Source organism: Lasiosphaeria miniovina, assembly GCF_030549165.1.
Source record: "Lasiosphaeria miniovina strain SMH2392-1A chromosome Unknown B0T26scaffold_3, whole genome shotgun sequence".
NCBI lineage: Eukaryota > Fungi > Ascomycota > Sordariomycetes > Sordariales > Lasiosphaeriaceae > Lasiosphaeria > Lasiosphaeria miniovina.
The window spans coordinates 5397575-5414484 of NW_026848222.1; the positions used below are offsets into that span (position 1 = coordinate 5397575).

The 16910-nt window shown below is 56.1% G+C and overlaps 5 protein-coding genes across 5 annotated transcripts; 2 read left to right on the forward strand and 3 right to left on the reverse strand.

Annotated features, from left to right (window-relative positions):
* Window positions 1-6: 6 nt before the first annotated feature.
* On the forward strand, window positions 7-465 carry B0T26DRAFT_641614 (uncharacterized protein; the record flags this gene model as incomplete). The annotated part of the gene is made up of 2 exons (XM_060437358.1): window positions 7-263; window positions 300-465. 2 exons carry the CDS (start codon window positions 7-9, stop codon window positions 463-465), a joined length of 423 nt encoding a protein of 140 aa, XP_060299124.1.
* Window positions 466-913: 448 nt separating this feature from the next.
* On the reverse strand, window positions 914-2202 carry B0T26DRAFT_254589 (uncharacterized protein). The gene is made up of 2 exons (XM_060434005.1): window positions 1683-2202; window positions 914-1627 (listed from the first exon to the last, which is right to left on the reverse strand). The coding sequence occupies exons 1-2, from the start codon at window positions 1905-1907 to the stop codon at window positions 1163-1165; spliced, it is 690 nt and encodes a 229-aa protein (XP_060299125.1). The 5' UTR covers window positions 1908-2202; the 3' UTR covers window positions 914-1162.
* Window positions 2203-10061: 7859 nt separating this feature from the next.
* B0T26DRAFT_642468 (class II aldolase) lies at window positions 10062-11343 on the reverse strand (the record flags this gene model as incomplete). Its single annotated transcript, XM_060437443.1, has 2 exons — window positions 10062-10885; window positions 11169-11343. 2 exons carry the CDS (start codon window positions 11341-11343, stop codon window positions 10062-10064), a joined length of 999 nt encoding a protein of 332 aa, XP_060299126.1.
* A 615-nt stretch (window positions 11344-11958) lies between these two features.
* B0T26DRAFT_801801 (uncharacterized protein) lies at window positions 11959-13230 on the forward strand (the record flags this gene model as incomplete). Its single annotated transcript, XM_060447035.1, has 4 exons — window positions 11959-12437; window positions 12623-12649; window positions 12857-12929; window positions 13039-13230. Exons 1-4 carry the CDS (start codon window positions 12421-12423, stop codon window positions 13228-13230), a joined length of 309 nt encoding a protein of 102 aa, XP_060299127.1. The 5' UTR covers window positions 11959-12420.
* B0T26DRAFT_705758 (rab-GTPase-TBC domain-containing protein) lies at window positions 13107-15383 on the reverse strand. Its single transcript, XM_060441771.1, has 3 exons — window positions 15242-15383; window positions 14037-15171; window positions 13107-13981 (listed from the first exon to the last, which is right to left on the reverse strand). The coding sequence occupies exons 2-3, from the start codon at window positions 14970-14972 to the stop codon at window positions 13589-13591; spliced, it is 1329 nt and encodes a 442-aa protein (XP_060299128.1). The 5' UTR covers window positions 14973-15171; window positions 15242-15383; the 3' UTR covers window positions 13107-13588.
* Between the last annotated feature and the right edge of the window lie 1527 nt (window positions 15384-16910).

The window sequence follows — 16910 nt, forward strand, 5'->3', positions numbered from 1 at the left end:
GCCACAATGTCTTTCGACTGGACTCACCAGTTCTGCCTCGCCTGCGACAAGCAGACCGATGGCGCCACATACTGCTCGGAATCGTGCCGGCTAGCCGACTATGAGAAGACAGCATCACCTTCGGGCTCTGGCCCATGCTCTCCGGCACTGAATGCACCGCTACCCTCCGAGTGGTCCTTCGCCAGGCCAACGACGAGCACCAAGTTCTACCTCTCGCCGGCATACGACTTCAGCAACCCACAGCCGAGCAACCGATTATCGCAGTATAGTGCGATATCAACAGCTCGCACTACCCCGAGCCAAGCGCTCTCGCCGTCGACGTCGCACACCAGCCTCTGCTCCATCAGAACCACGTCATCCACGGGCCTCGACGGAGGCTATCTGTCCGAGAAGGCAGCGAGGGAGCTTCGAGCATACGCTAAGCCGTTCGAATCTGTCCGGCTCCAACGCAGACGATCATACTAGATCATCCAGCACCTCTTTGTCTCGGAAGCGACTATACCCCTCAATCGATTTTTGTTCCTCGAACCCCACACGACTCTACTACCGATTTTTCTCGTTTGTTTTTACGTTAATCATTTTTTTATTTTCCTCAAGGGACTGTTGTAACCAAAAAAAGCATACACCGGAGCATATCATAAAAAGTTTGGCTGTTACGGGATAGGACTTGATTTTTTTCCCCTGGGCAATTGGGAGAGGCGTACGACTGGGCTCACATTGGGAACGGGCGGGATACCGTGTATTACACAGCGATACACTTGAGACGTTAAGTATTCCATTTGACTGCAAACTTTGCATAGGGATGGCGGGCAGGACGCCTTGGGCACAGGAGTTGCCCAACGAGCTCAGATTGTCAGGCTGAGACTGGAACTTGGACCGGGACTGGGACGGCGTTGGAAGACCAGGCACAACATCAACGCCTTGTGTATGAGAGAAGTTTTGTTTTTGGAACTCGACGATCATGTCACAACGCGATTTTTGCTGTACGATGGGCGGAGTTGTACTGGACTTTGGAACTTGGGGCTATAGATGGTGGTGGGGGGCAATTGGCAGAGAGTCTGACAGCCTCCTCGCCGATCCGAGGTACCCCAACAAATCGGGCAACTTCTGTTCATGATCAAATGGAAATTTTCCAACCCAACCAACCACAATGATGTCTTTGCTAGTGTCTCATGCGTGCTCGTTTCCCACGCAATGCCTGGGGTAATAATTCGATGGGCTGGTGGCCGATCAGCTGTGGTATCCCGTCATCGGCAAACAGCCTCTCGCTCTCTCCACATTCCAACGGGGCGCTAGCGGAGTTCCATTCCCGTCCCGCACCCGCCGCCAGCCAGACCCGCTCGGGCACGGCAAACATGGATGGCCATGGATGGACGTGCGGACGGCGGGACCTTCCTCTGCAAGGAACATTTTTTTGGCAGCCCACCAACGGGCTTGTCCGAGCTCTCAGAGGCAGGTAAAGCAAGGCAGGCAACAACAGCCTGCCACCCTGCGTCGAGACTCTTATGCGTGCCTGTCGCATGTCTCGTGGAGACAGCTCAGCCAAGCAACCTGCAACACACTGCGACGCCTCTGCAGCTCTGTATGTATGGATATGGACTGTGGACTGTGGACAGACATTGCACATCTGGCCGTCCCAATTACCCAAGGTACACCGAAGCGGCTATCAGGAAGCCACTTACCTCGATATCTCCATATCGACCCAGGCGGGTCAGGAAACCCACGCAGCCCGTTCGGGAGAGGGATGCCCATTGCATGCCCGGGGATGCAGGCATCATCAACCACATCCCATCCATACAGTTCTGCCCACAGTGCCTCGTACCTTTCTTCCCACTAGAGCCACCTTTGCTATAGAGCACCGAGGTGCCTGTTAGGGCCGGACAGACCGCTGGGGGGCGAAACAACATGCGCCGCCGCGTCCAGATTTGCAGGCTTGCACTGCTGTCTCCTCCGCCGGATGATCCATGACAGGATATTGCGGCGCCAAATCCGGATTCCTCGTTCCATTTGCGTGCTTCTTACTCCGTATGGTGTAAGGAAAGGCATTATGGCGGCTCACAGCATTGCGGCCGCCATGGTGCGCCCTTCCACTCCCTGCCCTGTAGGCGGCGCAAGAGTAGGTTGCCCTGACCTTGGCTTGGGCAGCTCTAGGTTGATTGACCCACAGAAGCCCAAAGAGCTTCTGTGGGTCCTCAAAAAAGGCAACAGAAAAAGTTATGTAATACCCAGGTTTGGCTGGAAATAGGCGTTTCGAATCTAGCGAATGCGCTCACTGCTTGCTTGCTCCCAAGGACAAAAAAAGACGCTGTGCCACGTTACCTCCGCTGTGTCCAGCGAAGATTCTGCTGCTGCGCTGACCTGGCGGACGACCTTAGCCACTCTCGCCACCGGCAGCTTCGCGCCAACAAGAGCACATTGTGATTAGCAGGGAGCAGTAAACATGACATGCTAGCTTTTTCCTTCGCTAGCTTCCGGTGGTGGAGTTTGATAATCGATTTGTGGGACACAGACCCAGACTTTACCCACCTCTCTCACACTCACATATGGAGTCAAAGGCAATTGGCAGCCGGGGTAACAAACAGTCTATTCTCTTTTCGTCTTTCTCCTTGCATAAAACGGAAGAAGGCAAAAAATCTTCACACCTTGCGGCCCAATTCACCCGGACCAACATGCACCTACCTAGCTGTGGCTCCCAAAGTGGAGTGGAGCGAAGGAAGTCGAGAGAGGCGTGGTGAGCTCGGCTCAGGTTGGCCAACGGAGTTTACTCTGAGATTGCATGGATGCAAGAGGGGCGGGCAGAGACGGTTGGCAGAAAGGAGGAAAAAATCTCACTAGGCCACAAAATCGGACGAATTATCAGAGTCCATACAGAAAGAAGAACACTTCGTTCTGGATGGCTGTCTCAGTCTACTTCAAACCCAGCCATAATCGGTAGTCTGGGGATGGATGGCCCAGGGCATGTGGGAAAATCCACTTGAGAGACGTGCTGGGAACAGACTACGGACCACTGGCGTCCCCCGTTCCCCAATGTGTACTTCCCCTCTACGGGAATGGAATGGATCTGGGGTATATGCTAGCGGAGAGAAGACTCACGTTTCTTCCCCAAAAGCAGCCGAGCAAGAAAAAAAGATTAGATCACGAGAAAAAGGCTCCGATGTCGTCTAGCGTTGCACGCCCATCATCGGCCATTTGCGTAGCGGGAAATCGACTGTTCCTGGCTGGCTGCAGATCTGCGGGCCCTAGCGAGTAGCAAGCAGTTTGCGGCAAAAGCCGGGGCCCAACATCGGGACGGGTAAGGAGGGGCAAGAGCACAGAGAGGGAAAAAAACTCGACTTCAGGTCAATCTGTCCACCAAAACCACGCCATTGACGGAATGTTGCAAGAGCTAAAATTTTCTTGTCCATGTGCAATTGCACAGAGCAATTTGTTTACTCATTGTTCCCCCCACGGCCCACTCTGGATCGAGCCATATTCGCCGCCTTTTTTTCGTTGCAGCGATGGAGACGTTTGGGCGGGTCCCTGTCCCCGTCCCCGTCACTGTCCCGCCATGAGGCCATCCTAAGCAGAAATCGTCCAAGGGAGCGTGGGACTCTCTGGGCTTTCGTGCAGCTCGCCCGTCGTTAGGGTTCATTCGGGCTGTAGAGATGGAGAGGAAAGAGAGAGAAAAAGGCCGACGTCCAACAACTGAAGTGGACGGGTCCACTCGCCCACTCACATGTCTTGCGTGTATTGCTCCCCTCTCGCTGAAACACCGACAATCATGGTCAATCCAGGTTTTTGGCTGGCGTGTCGTGCTCCCGTTGTACGATCCAGTACGTACAAGAAATATCAGGACCGCCCGGTACCAATATCAAACAATAGCAAAAAAAAGACAATAACAGGCCCCCCCTTCTGCATTGGTACCCATATCACCACCACCAAGCAAAGCACGTAATGTTCCGTCATCAAATCCTACTGCACCAAGGCCCCCCCTCAAGACGAGAATATATTAATTAAGCGTACCAGGAGGGAGTGAGTAAGCCGTGCTGGGAAATCCCTTCGGTCTCTGCCATCCCAAATACCGAGATGGGCGGGCAGTTAATAACGGTTGCGCATAGTGCCGTTTGCCCTAATTGTCGGCGCCCGCTGCCATTTACTCCCTGGGCGCCGGTTACCACACATGTATGTACTGTACGGCAAACTCCTGCCCTATGATGGGCGGATATGTATTAATATGTCATGGCTGTTAACCATGGACGGGTATTATGTTTGCGGGTAGGTGTTGGCTAGTGAGAGAGAAAGTACTTTCTGTAGGGTAAACTTGATTTGTTTTGCTGCAGGACCCTTTTTCCCCCTCCCCCTTTTCCTTCCCTTCCCTCATCCCTCCAAAACAATCGGGATGGGTTGATTTGGTGAGGCCACCAAACAATGCTCTCGGAGAAGAGAGACGGTGGGCAACGCCAACCCTGTCCACGTTTAAGGTATTTACTGCGTGGCTATATGCGAGGGTTTCCCGAGTAGGTAAGGGAAAACAAAGCACAAAAAGAATACACCACGTAATTGGGTGTGGGTGTCATCGTTTCGGGTTGATCTTGTGCGCCTCTCAACCTGACCCGAGGACTCCGTGCGAGCAGGCAGGTTGCCAGTGCGTGCAAAGAGGAAACAGAGAAACTGCCCGCCGGTGCCGGACCAAAATGTCATCATCACGCAGACAGCAATATGATGGGCAACGCAACGGAGGACAGAGACAGATAGACAGACAGACAGAGACAGATAGACAGACAGACAGAGACAGAGAAACCAGCAAGATCCCAGTGCCTCTTGTTTCAGGTTCTCTGTCCGGCACGATGATTCGCGGTTCATAATTAGCTCCTCACATCCCTTTTTTTTGTCCGTCTTCTCCCCCCTTCCATCTATTGTCGGAAAGGTTCTGACGTGAGAAGGCGGACCAAGGCCAGGAACAGACTGACAGGTAGATACAACACAAGATAAGACAGCGTGAAAAAGGCCCAAGAAAGAAAAAGAATAATGGGATGGGGGCCGCGCGCCGAGGATAGGATTTCGACTAACACAACTCACCACCTCCACCGTTAGTAGTCTTGGCCGTCTCACCACCTTAAAGCATAACAGCGGGGATCTCCACCCTTTTTCTTTTTCCGTCCTCACTCACTCACGTCCCTGCCCCGCCGCCGCTCTACAACACACACTACATCTGATACCAACAGCCCAGCCCACCTACGCAAGCGAACCGAGTTTGTGGTAAACCGGGTTGTTTTGCCCGAACTCGAGAAGCGCGGACGCGGCGGCAAAACTAGCAGGCACGAAGGAAAGAAGGGAGAAAATAAAGGCCAGAAGGAGACAAGAAGAGGAACAAGACGAGAGGCACTGCCCCCTTTCCGTCCTGTCCTGTCCTCCCTTGGTACGTAGGTAGTTGGTACAGACTACAACGTACCTTAGTGCTCACTGTTTATCTGCCCATGACGTGACGTGAGCCTTTGCACTTGCTGCTGGGGGTTTAAAGGCTGCTGCTGCGCTGGGCGACGGGTAAATGGGCATTCCAAGCCCCGGGAGGCACAGACAGCAGCATTCCACTTTTTTGTGTGTGTTTCGTGTTTGTGTTTTGTTGGGAGAGGCGGGTTGAGTGAGTAAATTGGGATATTCCAAACTGTCTGCCCGCTCGTCTGTATAGTACCCGGCGAAAATGATGATGGCAGACAGAACCCTCCGAAATTAGACAGATTCAGGTGTCCATGTCATGGTCCAGACAGACTCTGACTTCCATTGCACATACATTAGCCGTAGAAGAAGACACAGAGAAAAAGATGACGAGACCGGCGCTGCACTGCACTACTGAAGACACTGCCTGGAAATTATCACCACACCCCCCACGCGCGGGTCGTTGGAACTTTCTAGTACTGTGCGGAAAAGCTTCTGTTGAACTAAGGTACCTAGGGAGAGCTCTCCATATGGGGATTGGACTGGTTGTGATTGTTGTTATTGCAGGGCCTCACTCCATTCAGCCTTTGCAAGTGCGTAAAATACTTTCTCAAATGTTTGACTCATCGCCAATTCGCCATAAACCTCACGCGTTGCAAATTTGTATTTTCGTTTCTTTTCTTTTTCTCTCCACCTCCAGCCAGCCTGAGCTTGTGATAATAATGCCCCCCCCGTCATTTCGGGACTCCACAGTTTGATAGGACTCATATATTTCCTTTTTTGGCCCGGGGCCGAGGAAAAGAGGCTCTGCATCCGCTCGGTGACAGCATTTCCATTTCGTGTCTGTGACTGATGACTGCTCTCGTTATTAGACTACATGGGTAGGGGACCGCTTTAATAAAAAGAGAAAAGAAACCTCTCGTATATTCCTCTTTTCTGAATAGACATAGTCATATTCCGGCCTCGGCGGCGAGTTGGGAGGGATTTGTGTCATATTTTTCCCCCTCTCTATTCATGTTGCACAAGACGATGTCCGCAATACCCAAGTCCCCCAATCCGTCGACTCACATATCGTTGTCTGTCTTGGCGATCCCACGACATGGAACGTCACAAGGGCTAAAAAAAAAAACAGATGACCTCTTGACTGGAACACACTCCTCTTTCCGTGTCCCTTCCACTCAATGCCCTGACCTGTCGCAAAATAATATATATTCGTACTGACGTGGACCTTGTTGAGACTCATTAGACTCTCTGGCTTATGAAAGACCAAAGAAGGCCTGAACGTCGCGCCAAGCCGAAGGAATGCCATGACGAACACTTGTCATTCGCTCGACCGCGGAATGACAGCTGCAAATGCCCATAACGGACGGACATAAGGTTTTCGCTTCGGGCGGTACCTTGCCTTGTCGGCGTTTCAAGTCGTCTGGAGCTCACCCAAATTCCACAGCTTGAGACGAATCACGGAGCTCCGTCCTTCATTGTTGCGCGGCGCCGCCAGGGCTGGATCCCTGTGCCATTCCATACCTAATATGCCTTTTTGCCTATAATTCAGGGGCGGTCAGCTGGGCGGTGAACAGGGGACAAAAAAGAGTTGCGGAGCATCAACCGCTGTGGGGCTTCGTTTTGTGACTTGGAATTTGAAGGCTGATGGTGGGCGTTTTGGTGGGGCTGATTCTTTCTTTCGAGATTCTTTTTCTTCTTTTCTTTCATTCTTTTCCTTTCTTCTTTTTCCTAGTGCTGCCAACGGCCGGCCGATTGGCTGATCGCCGTTCCGGCACTCATCAGAGATCCTAGTGCAGATTCAGCCCGGTGGAGCAATAGCCCTGCCAGCTCCCCGGCTCCCAAAGGGGAAAAAATAAAAGAGCCCTGGGGGTAAAAAACAGACCGAACACTGGCGTAGCACGGCCGGCTAGCAGGCAGTAAGCAGCCAACGGCCGTCTCCACAGCGTTGTTACACTCGCCGTGTTGCACAGTTCGAGCTCACGACAGCTCACTTTCGCATCTTCCCACCCTTGAGAATACGCAATTGGCATGTGGGGTTGGGGGGCCAGGCACCAGCGGAACAACAGTCTTCTGAATTCTCCAGGGTCGAAGGTGCCATCTCCGGCTCCGCATCCGTATCCGCATCCCATCTCAATCCCATCCCGCGGCCTGCCCAAATAATAGTATGACTTGTCTCTGGACTGACTGACTGACTGACTGCCCTGTTGGGCCGTTGGTTGCGGCAGCGAGGCCGAGTGCACTGTGAAGTTGAGCGCCCTTCACGCCCCGCTTCGGATCCTTTCTGGCAAATCCTGGCATCCCATCACTCTCGGAGCCTGGACTTGGCAAGGTGAGGTGGGGTCCGCGGCATGAAAGTGCCGCTTGCAAGTTGCAACTCGTACGGTACCGATGGGATGGGGGTCCTACTCCTGCGGCGTCCTTATGCCTGGGGCAATTGTTTAAGGCTAACATCATCCTCGCCCTCGCCCTCGCCCTCGCCCTCGCCCTCGCCCTCACCATCCCTTGCCTCAGGCAGGAGAGTGGCGTCGACCAGCTGGCGGGTCTTGCTCTGGCGGCTGGTGGTTGGTAGCGGCGGCTGGCCGGGGAGCTCCGCCGGTAAGCTGCTGGCTCGGCGGTGCCGGGCTGGGCCGCTCGTGCCGCTGCGTCCTCTGTTTCCGTTGTCCCTGTCCTGATCGACGTGGGCCTAAGATTCGAAGCTGCTCGCCTCGCCTATGCGGAAGAGAAAATCCGAAGTCCGCAGGCGCCAAGGCAGGGTCGGCTCTTAACTTTGGCTAAGGCAGCGGGCATTGGCTGCCCCACGCCGCCAGCTACGCAGTCCGTACTTCATGCCGGCCGACGTGGTGACTGGCCAGCCACTTGTGCCGCCCACGACTCCGGCCAAGACAAGACAAGGCTCGCCTCATGCAGCGAAGCCCGCAGGGAAACAGACGGCCTTCTTTCGGTCCTGTCTTGGTTCTTTCCTCGCCAGAACCCCTGCTCTGCTAGGCCCGCAACTGTGCAGCCCGTTGGTCGGCCGTTTCTGACTGTTCCCGCCCCATCCTACGCGTCTTTTGTCGCCGGTCCGCATCTTCCTCTCGGCAGGCATTCCGCCCACCCACTTCCAGTCCACCATGGCTGCGACTGGCTGTCCTGTCCCCTACGGCAGACGCGGGCTTCCGGCTCCCACCCAGTCGGAGCACTTGGGGTGGACGACGTGATGTTCTTACACATAGCCTACCCCGACGCAGAAATGCACCCAACCACCAACCACCAACCACGGACATGGCGACATGTGGGGATGGCTAGCTAGCCGACGGAACAGCACCGAGGAAGGCCAGGAAACCCCTTCCGCGGAACATGCCGTCCGTAATAGCCGCCATCCGGCCGCGAGCCCCGGTGGAACTCGTCTTACGAACCTAGTGCCACGCGATCGCCAGTGAGTCGATCTTGTGTCCAAATCCCGCCATGTCTTGGGCGCACAGCTCGGCACGCTCGTGGCCAAGGCCAAGGACCCGAACCTGCCTAGCGGACGGCTTCGGGGCGCCTCACCACGACGAGTCCGAGGCGAGAGATTGAGACGACGGGGCACGGTCATCCCGTGTTCCTCTCTCCCTTGGGATGAAACTGCTTATGTTTATTGTTGCTGCTGGTACGCCCCACTATCTCGTCTCACTCTAGCTTCCGCAACCTTGCAGCGCTCGCGAGCACAAGTGTTTGCAGGTTACGTGGACACGCATTCCTCCGGGGTAGGTCTTTTTGATCTGCCAGCATTTTCGGGCTCCAGAACCTCCAAGGGTCTTCCTGGCAAGGGCAGTAGGATTGTAGGGACCTTGCCCAAGTCATTATCTCAAGTTCCCATTGGTGACGAAGCCGGAGAATGATATGATTTGCTCTCGTCAGAGATAACGGCACGCACTCAACTGCGTGTCTGGCAGACTGCATCAGGATAAAATAAGAGAAAAGGCTCCGGGCAAACGAGTGAGACCACTGCTGCCCCACAAATCAGCTGTCCCGCCCAAGCAAGGAGACATCATGTCTCGGTCACTTCCGTTGCCCGGAGGCGTTGCGTTTTGTGGAATGTCCAGCTGCCGTTCTGGCCCGTCCAAGTCGATGCCGGGTGCAATGCTGAACAGCTGCGGGCTGTCGGGCATAGATGGGCGTGCAGAGCACTCCGATCTGAACCTCAGCCAAGCCGTCGGCCGGTATGGGCTATCCTCTATTGGCTGGTGGGCTGTCCTCTATTGGCCAGTGGGCTGTCCTCTATTGGCTGGAGGTGTGTTGTCATGGGCAATTTGGGCAGCCTAGACCCGACCCGACTCAGACTGTTTTGTTCTACAATTTCGCCGCTTCACCTCAGGGGGCGCCTCTCACGACTAGGCAGACGCCCTCATCCACCCGGACCACTGTGGAGACTCGCCGGAGTACAATGGCGTCGATCGTCGACTCATCATGAGGAGGAGTCGGCCAACTGCTCTTGTGGAGACACATACGTCAAGTTGCTCGTCCGTCGAGGGATACGTCAAGCAGATATCAGGGATATACACATTTTGCATAATCAACTCGGGCCGCGACACGCATAGCTTCCGCAGGCTCCGTCTCCACCGCAGTCCGCCGGGACTGCCACGTCTCCCGTACCGGCTACTAGCCAGCCCCTACGAGCGTGTTCAGGCAGCAGCCCCGTCTATGACCAAGCTCTCGAAGCCCCGGGCCAGCACCTCCTCGCCCCCCGCCAGCTCAATCTCCATTTCAATGTCCGGCTGGGCCTCGCGGTACAGGGCGTGCGGTTCGCTGGCCATGCGGCAGTTGTAGGCGGCCTCATCGTCACTGATGATGTGCCGCACGAGCCCGGGGTTGCTGGCCGCCTCGACGTCGAGCTGAATGGCGCAGCTGCGGTCGAGCAAGCCAAACATGAACCCGGCCTCGTCCACCGTCTCCCCTACTGTCAACAGCCCGTGGTTCATCAGGATCACGCCCTTGTTGCGCTGCCCGAGCGCTGCCGCGATACGCTCCCCCTCGTCCCGCCCAAAGACGATGCCGCCGTAGTTGGCATAGACGGCGTGGGCGTCGTGGAAATTGCACACGTCCTGCGTCAACATCTGCAGCGGGCTGGCGAATACAGACCATGCCCGGCCCGCGCGCGTGTGCGCGTGGCAGACGGCGTGCACGCCCGCCCGCGCTGTGTGGATGGCGCTGTGGATGAAGAAGCCCGCGGCGTTGGCGGTGCGGAGCCCCGTCGTCGGGTTCCGCCCGCCCGCGAGCATCCGGCCCGTGCCAATGTCCAGCAGCAGAAACTCCCCTGCCGTCGCCAGCCCAAAGTGCCGGCTCAGCGGGTTCATCCACATGCAGCCCGGGAACTCGGGGTCGCGCACCGAGATGTGGCCCGACTGCCCCTCGCCATAGCCCAGCCGCGCCCAGCCGCGGAACGTCGCCGCCATGTGCGTCAGCATGTGCCGGCGCGCCGCGCCGAAGGTTGGAAAGCCGGGGATACCTGGTGGTTAGGGGTTAGCTGGGCTCTAGGAATCAGTGCAGGGGCATGGTGGTGTCGGTAGTAGGTAAGTGGGAGATGTATATGGGCATTTAGAGCTGGCAGCCTCTGCGGCGGTTTGCCTGCTCCTGCCGCATGTCGCCAAGGTTTGTGCGGTAGGTCAATGTGTAAAAGGCATCGTAGAGAGAAAGTGTGTGTGCATTCCGCAACGAACGGCCAGGCAGGTAAGTAAGTGAGACAAGCAAGGTAAGCCAGTAACTATGTAGGCTCCTCCGTGGTCACCTACCTGGCAGCACGTCGCCGTGCGAGATGGCCTCGAGCGGCGTCATTTCCTTGTCCTCGGCAGCAGCGCTGGTGACGATAGTGTCGGCGGTAGCGGCCGTCTTCCCGTCGAGCGCCGCCGGCGCATGCGTCTGCGTCTGCGTCGCTCCCTCTGCGGCAGCGAGTAATGACGGAGCCATGCAGAACTTGTTGAGTTGACTTGAGCCTGTGGTCCTGGCGTGGTAGGTCCTTGTCGTGATAGCTCCTGTGTAGTTGTTAGCTTCGCTTGAGTAAAGTAAGGTATAGTACGTGGTTGGGATAGCGACAGGATGGATATAACTACCTTATCTATCTATAATCTAGGTATCTACCTACCTCGCGCTCACTGTTTTCTATGCCTTTTCTGGTTGTTCTTGCCGTAGTCGGTTAGTGTCTCGAGGTAGGTAACCCGGTAGAGTAAAGTAGAGGTAAAAGGTAAGACTCAGTGTCTGAAGAGAAAAGGGACTCAATGATTGCCTATGACAATACCGCGGTGACTGTGCTGTGCTGTGCTGTGCTGTGCTGTGTTGTGCTGTGCTGTGTTGTGCTGTGCTGTGCTGAACTGGTGATTGTGGATGAAGTTGTGAATATGCTGCTCGTTACTGCGGTGAGGCTAGCCTATAGTTATTTATTTATACGGTCGGCCAGTCGGTCGGTACGGAAATGATATCATATGAAGAAGTCATCCGGAAGGCGCGCATGTCATGTATGCTGCGGGTAGGTGTATATGAGGTAAGCATGGTCGTTGAGAAAGAAATGCGGAGATCGGAAGCGGGAGCAAAGCGGGAGCGGGGGAGGAAACAAGCCGCTAGGTCTAGACCGGCCGACCGACCGGCCAACCGACCAACTGGACTAACGGATTGACCTCCTTGCTGGTCATGAAGTATGCAAGCTCGATTAGCAACCCAAAAGTTGGAAGGTGATTCGTTTTGGGATGTCTGAAAGAAAGAAAGACAAAAAAGAAATAAAGAAAAGAACAGAACAACAGCCAGATAGGTAAATACCACAACCAAAATGAATAACTACTACCTACGAGGTGTTATCTAGAAACTGAGAAACAGAATGCCTCAAGCAAAAACAAGACGGTCGGTCGCGTTGGTTACCGGTAGTCTAATTCATCCACTTATTCACATCTCATGACACCAGAGAAGAGGAGGGTATATACTATCACAGTATCCATCACATCATTCATCTCCAGACATGACACTGAATGTAATTAAATTCTCAGTATTTCCGCGATGACTACCTTACCTATGTATGTGTACGTATTAGTATGTGTATGTATTAGACCATGCTAAACCAGCAAACACCCCTTCCGGCATCTTGTAAGAGAACGAGAAAAACAGAGAGAGTGTGACCATGAAGCTTCGGCAACGCACTTCAATGCTGAAAAAAAAACTAAAAAAAAACTGGTTGAGCAGAAGACTGGACAACTCGCAGAGACTCTGTCTCTCTTGAACGCAGCTGGTAAGAGAGGCCACTCCGCCGACGGTTGGTTTGTCCGAACCCGCCGCTTCAGGTCTGTTCCGGCAGGAAGAAAACAAGGTCATGCACAATGAGTGAGAGATGTGGAGGTCATGGAGGTCATGGAGGTCACGCCAGGACTGAGGGGCTGCTGAGACAGAGATTTTCGGGCCAGAATGAATGAATGACCCAAGACGACACACACGCCAGCTCAACCTTTACAACGAACGACGTCGACGTCCCAGGAATTGAAACAGGGCCCCACAAGGATATAACCAGCCAAGTGAAATGGCATATCCCCATCCAGCACTCACCAGCAACACAAATAAACGTGGACAGCCAAATGGAATAGCCGAAAGTTGAAACAATCTCAATTTCTGCAGTCACGATAGGATAGGGTTAAGAAGACGACGACGACGACGACGACGACGAAGAAGAAGAAGAAGAAGAAGAAGAAGAAGAAGAAGAAGAAGAAGAAGAAGAAGAAGAAGAAGAAGAAGAAGAAGAAGAAGAAGAAGAAGAAGACGACGACGACGACGAAGAAGACGAATAATAAGAAGAGGAAAAAAGACGAAGAAGAATAATAGGGAAAAAAGGAAGGGGTATCAACAAACCACGCGCCTCGCCAGCCTGCCCGACTCCCGCCTCCCGGCCTCGCGCAAAACGGGCTGATTCAAGCCAAGCTAAGCCAATCAAGCCGAGCCGCGACAACAATAACAACGAGTCCTCGCTCGCTCTGTGTGCAATGTGCCTCTGATCTACAGTCTATCCAACGGTACTCCAACGACACTTCCCCCACACCCAGACACACGCACGCACGCGCGCCAGCCGCCAACGAGAAAATAATCATAAAGAAATTATTAAAAACCACCCGCCGGTGTGTGTCGCGCATCACCAGATCCTCCACCTGCTCAAGATCTTCGACGACTGCTGCAGAGCCCTCTAGGCCTTATCCTTCCTCTTGCCGCCCTGGTGCTGGCGCCACTCGGCGCGCGCGACCTTCATCAGGAGGTCCTCGTCCTTGATGGGGATCCAGGCGGTGAGCGCCTTCATGGCGTTCTCAAAGTCCGAGTCCAGCAGGACGTCGCGCAGCGCGTGGATGAGCGCGGCGCTAGTCGCGTGCAGCACGTCGAGCCCCTTGGGGGGAGCCGTCTCGGCGCCCTCTTTGGACTGCCCGGCTTCCCCTGGGCTTGAGGGGGGCGCTCCGGGCGGGCATTCGCCCATGAGCATGAAGACGTCCCAGACGCGGAGCTGGGCTGCAAAGGGGATGGAGAGGTTGAACAAGGTCAGGTACCACCGCGTCCCGTAAGCCGTTGCATCAATCGAGAGCTCGTTCTGTGAATACATCATTAGCGTCTTCCGTCGGATATTCTGGGGTGGTTCAACTCACGAGCTTGTTGGCCACGTCCTTTCCGGCTAGCCAACGCTTTTCAAAGTCTCCTAGCGCAGCCATAAGCCCACCAAACCCCGGGTGGTAGAGGATGCCGAGGCCGCGATACCTCCACAGCCTGACTAGCATGACAAAGCACCTCTCCTCGTCGTAGTAGCACAGCAAGGTGGCCGCCAGCGAAGCCATGCCCTGCACGTAGCCTGTCTCGGGGAAATAGAGGGAGATGGCGTGCAAGACTCTAAAAAGGAGACGCTGGCCGCCGCGGTATCGCTTGCGGAACATGATGTGCCCGTTGACAGTCCTCGGCACGTCGAGGTCTATCTGGACGTCGTCCGGCGAGGCCACGTCTTGCAGCTTGTTGAAGTCGGCCATGAGCTGCTCGTCTGTCTCGGTGCTCTCCCTCGTCTTGGCGCTTGACCCCAGGAACGAATACCAGGCTGCCGCGCGCCAGCAGTCGGGTATCCCTTTCCAGGCTCGCTCGACGAGTTTCGGGTTTTTGGTGTCGAACTCAAAGTCCACCCCGCGACCGTCTATTACTTTCTTGGCGACCTTGGCCATCTTGCGCCACTTCTCCGAACGCTCCAGTTCCTTGCGCCTCAGTGCCTCTGCGCTCTTCTCCGTCTTGTCGTCCTCTGCCGGTCCGGGCTGCAGCGCAAGCATGTCGCCGGCCTCGTCCATCCACCTGCGGTCCCGGTTGTGCGGCAGGCGATTTGTGGCAGACCGTATCGACGACCTCGCCGACCTTCGTGATACTGTTGAGAATTCCGAGGTAAATGTGTTTAGGGAACGTGCTGAGACCTTCCTGCTTGGCGGGCGCAGCTGTCCGTTTGGCGACGACGAATAGGCCGACCCGGGCCGCTTCGTTAGGACATTCCGTCTCCTAGGCGAGAGCTGCGATGATCTCGGCTCGGGTGTCCCTGCCCGAGACCCCGGCATCCTCCGGGTGATGAAGCCGTACCGGTCAACGTCGCCTCCGTCGACATCCTCCCAGTCCTCGACACCGCCGGCCCACTCGTATCCCCCCCTGACCTGGCTATCTCGTCGTTGAGATAATGAACTGGCCGACCGTGGCGTAGTGATACTTGGAGAATGCACGATAGGCCGGCCGCTTGGCTGAGGATCGGAGGGAGAAGAACTGGAGAGGGGACGTGTCAGTCAGCATCGAGCGGGCCGTTCCGGCTGGAGAGTTCCAAGGAAAACCGTACACGACGTTCTCTTCCTCGTCCGATGGCACCTCCTCTGTGGGCTCAAGCCGCTCGGCAAACGAGACGCGCACCCCATCTTGCCAGTTCAGGCCCTCGTTGGATTCATAGAGCGATCTCACCTTTTGTGATTCCCTCTCAACGTCTATCGACACGACGCGGATGCTGGGCACCGACGGCGACTCGTCGTGGGGCGACGCATGCGGCTTCTCGTCGGTCGCATCGCCGCCGCCCGCCGCGGGGGTTGCGACTTGGGGCTGGGCCGGCGTCACACTCGCAGCGTCCGCCGACGATGACGGTGCGGGCGGGGCATCTCGACCGAAGGGGAAGCCGGCCTTCCCGCCGAACATGATGCTCCCGCGCTTCGAAAACGACAGGTTGCCAAAGTCGTCCCAAAGGCTGTCGTCGGGGATCAGAGTCGTGATGGGGGTGAAATCCGCGTCGCTGCCGCTGGCTTGTGACGGGCCGGGATCACGCCCCTTGCGGTTGGAGACCGGAGACCGTGCCCAAGAGCGTGGGGGTGACTTTGGAGATTTGTTAGGCGAGCCCCGCATTGTCGATGGCGGTGCATCTGGGGATGCAGCCCTACCGTCGGTGCTGAGTGATCTTTTCCTCAGCCGTTTAGTGGCTGCAGACCGGATGCTAAAAGTCTTGCTCAGTTTCTTTGTGAGCGAAACAGGCCGCGCCGACTCGGTAGGAGACGCTGGCGTATTTTTGGAATCCGAGTCCGCGTCGCGGTACCCAGCTGCTGTCGACAGCTTTTGTGGGATAGCTGCGAGGTCCGGGCTTGGAGGCGTGCTGGGAAGCTCCAAGATGGGAGAGGCCGCGTCCTTGAGCGTCTGCTCGTCGCTGCAGAAAACCGAGGGCGCGTCCGAACCGTGGTCAAACAGCTTGCGGAACACGGGGTCCTCGTCGTGCTCGTCTCGGAGCGTGATTGAGGATGACGTCGGAGCACCCGAGTCCCTTTTCCAGCCGTTGTCGTTGCCAGCACCGTTGGCGTGTGATGGAGCTGGCCGCTGTGTGCGGAAAAGAGGGTGCTCCTCTTGAGGAGGCGCGACGGTGGGTGGGATAACGATAATTGCTGTCCGAGTCCTTGGGGCGCCGGTTCCTGACGGCGTGAGGGAGATGCGCAGCGGGTTGCGAGGAGGAGGCAGCGGGATCGGCGGCTCGGCTTGTCGCGTCTGCTCGTATCGCAGCGCAACCAGGCCGCTGTCGTCGCGGAAGGAAGCAAGTCGGGCTGGCGGTCTGGCTTTGTGGCGCACACTGGCGAATTTCTGGGGTGCCATGGACGCTGAGGTGAGCAGGAGCAGCACGCTGGCGGGACTGGCGCTGGCGCGGGCAGGGCAGGGCGGCGCTGGTTGGTGCGGCCGCAGCTCGCTTTCCCGAATCGTAATAGCGCTGGCGCACGGCACAGCACGCACTGGCACCGCTAGCTGCTGACGGGACAGGAACGTTGGTTCCCCCTGCAGTAGCTGGAAGCTCGGCCGGACGCCGCGGGCTTTAGGTCTGTCGACGAGGGAAGGCTCGAACGACGGGAGCAGAAGGCGCCTGCTGTGGCGGCCGAAAACGAAAGCACTGGCACGACCTGATTCGGGGGCAGCCAAGTTCTCAAGTTCGGCACGACAACGATGGTCGACAGCCTTGGCCGGGATACGGATAGCTTTGTTGGATA

What these genes read in the sequence shown, in the direction of transcription:
- B0T26DRAFT_254589 (XM_060434005.1), bottom strand. Translation starts at nt 1,907, where the DNA reads ATGTTGTTTCGCCCCCCAGCGGTCTGTCCGGCCCTAACAGGCACCTCG. An exon ending in GTCGATATGGAGATATCGAG is followed by an intron (nt 1,628 to 1,682) that starts GTAAGTGGCTTC and finishes TGGGACGGCCAG; the next exon opens with ATGTGCAATGTCTGTCCACA.
- B0T26DRAFT_705758 (XM_060441771.1), bottom strand. Translation starts at nt 14,972, where the DNA reads ATGCCGGGGTCTCGGGCAGGGACACCCGAGCCGAGATCATCGCAGCTC. An exon ending in AGGACGTGGCCAACAAGCTC is followed by an intron (nt 13,982 to 14,036) that starts GTGAGTTGAACC and finishes ATGTATTCACAG; the next exon opens with AACGAGCTCTCGATTGATGC.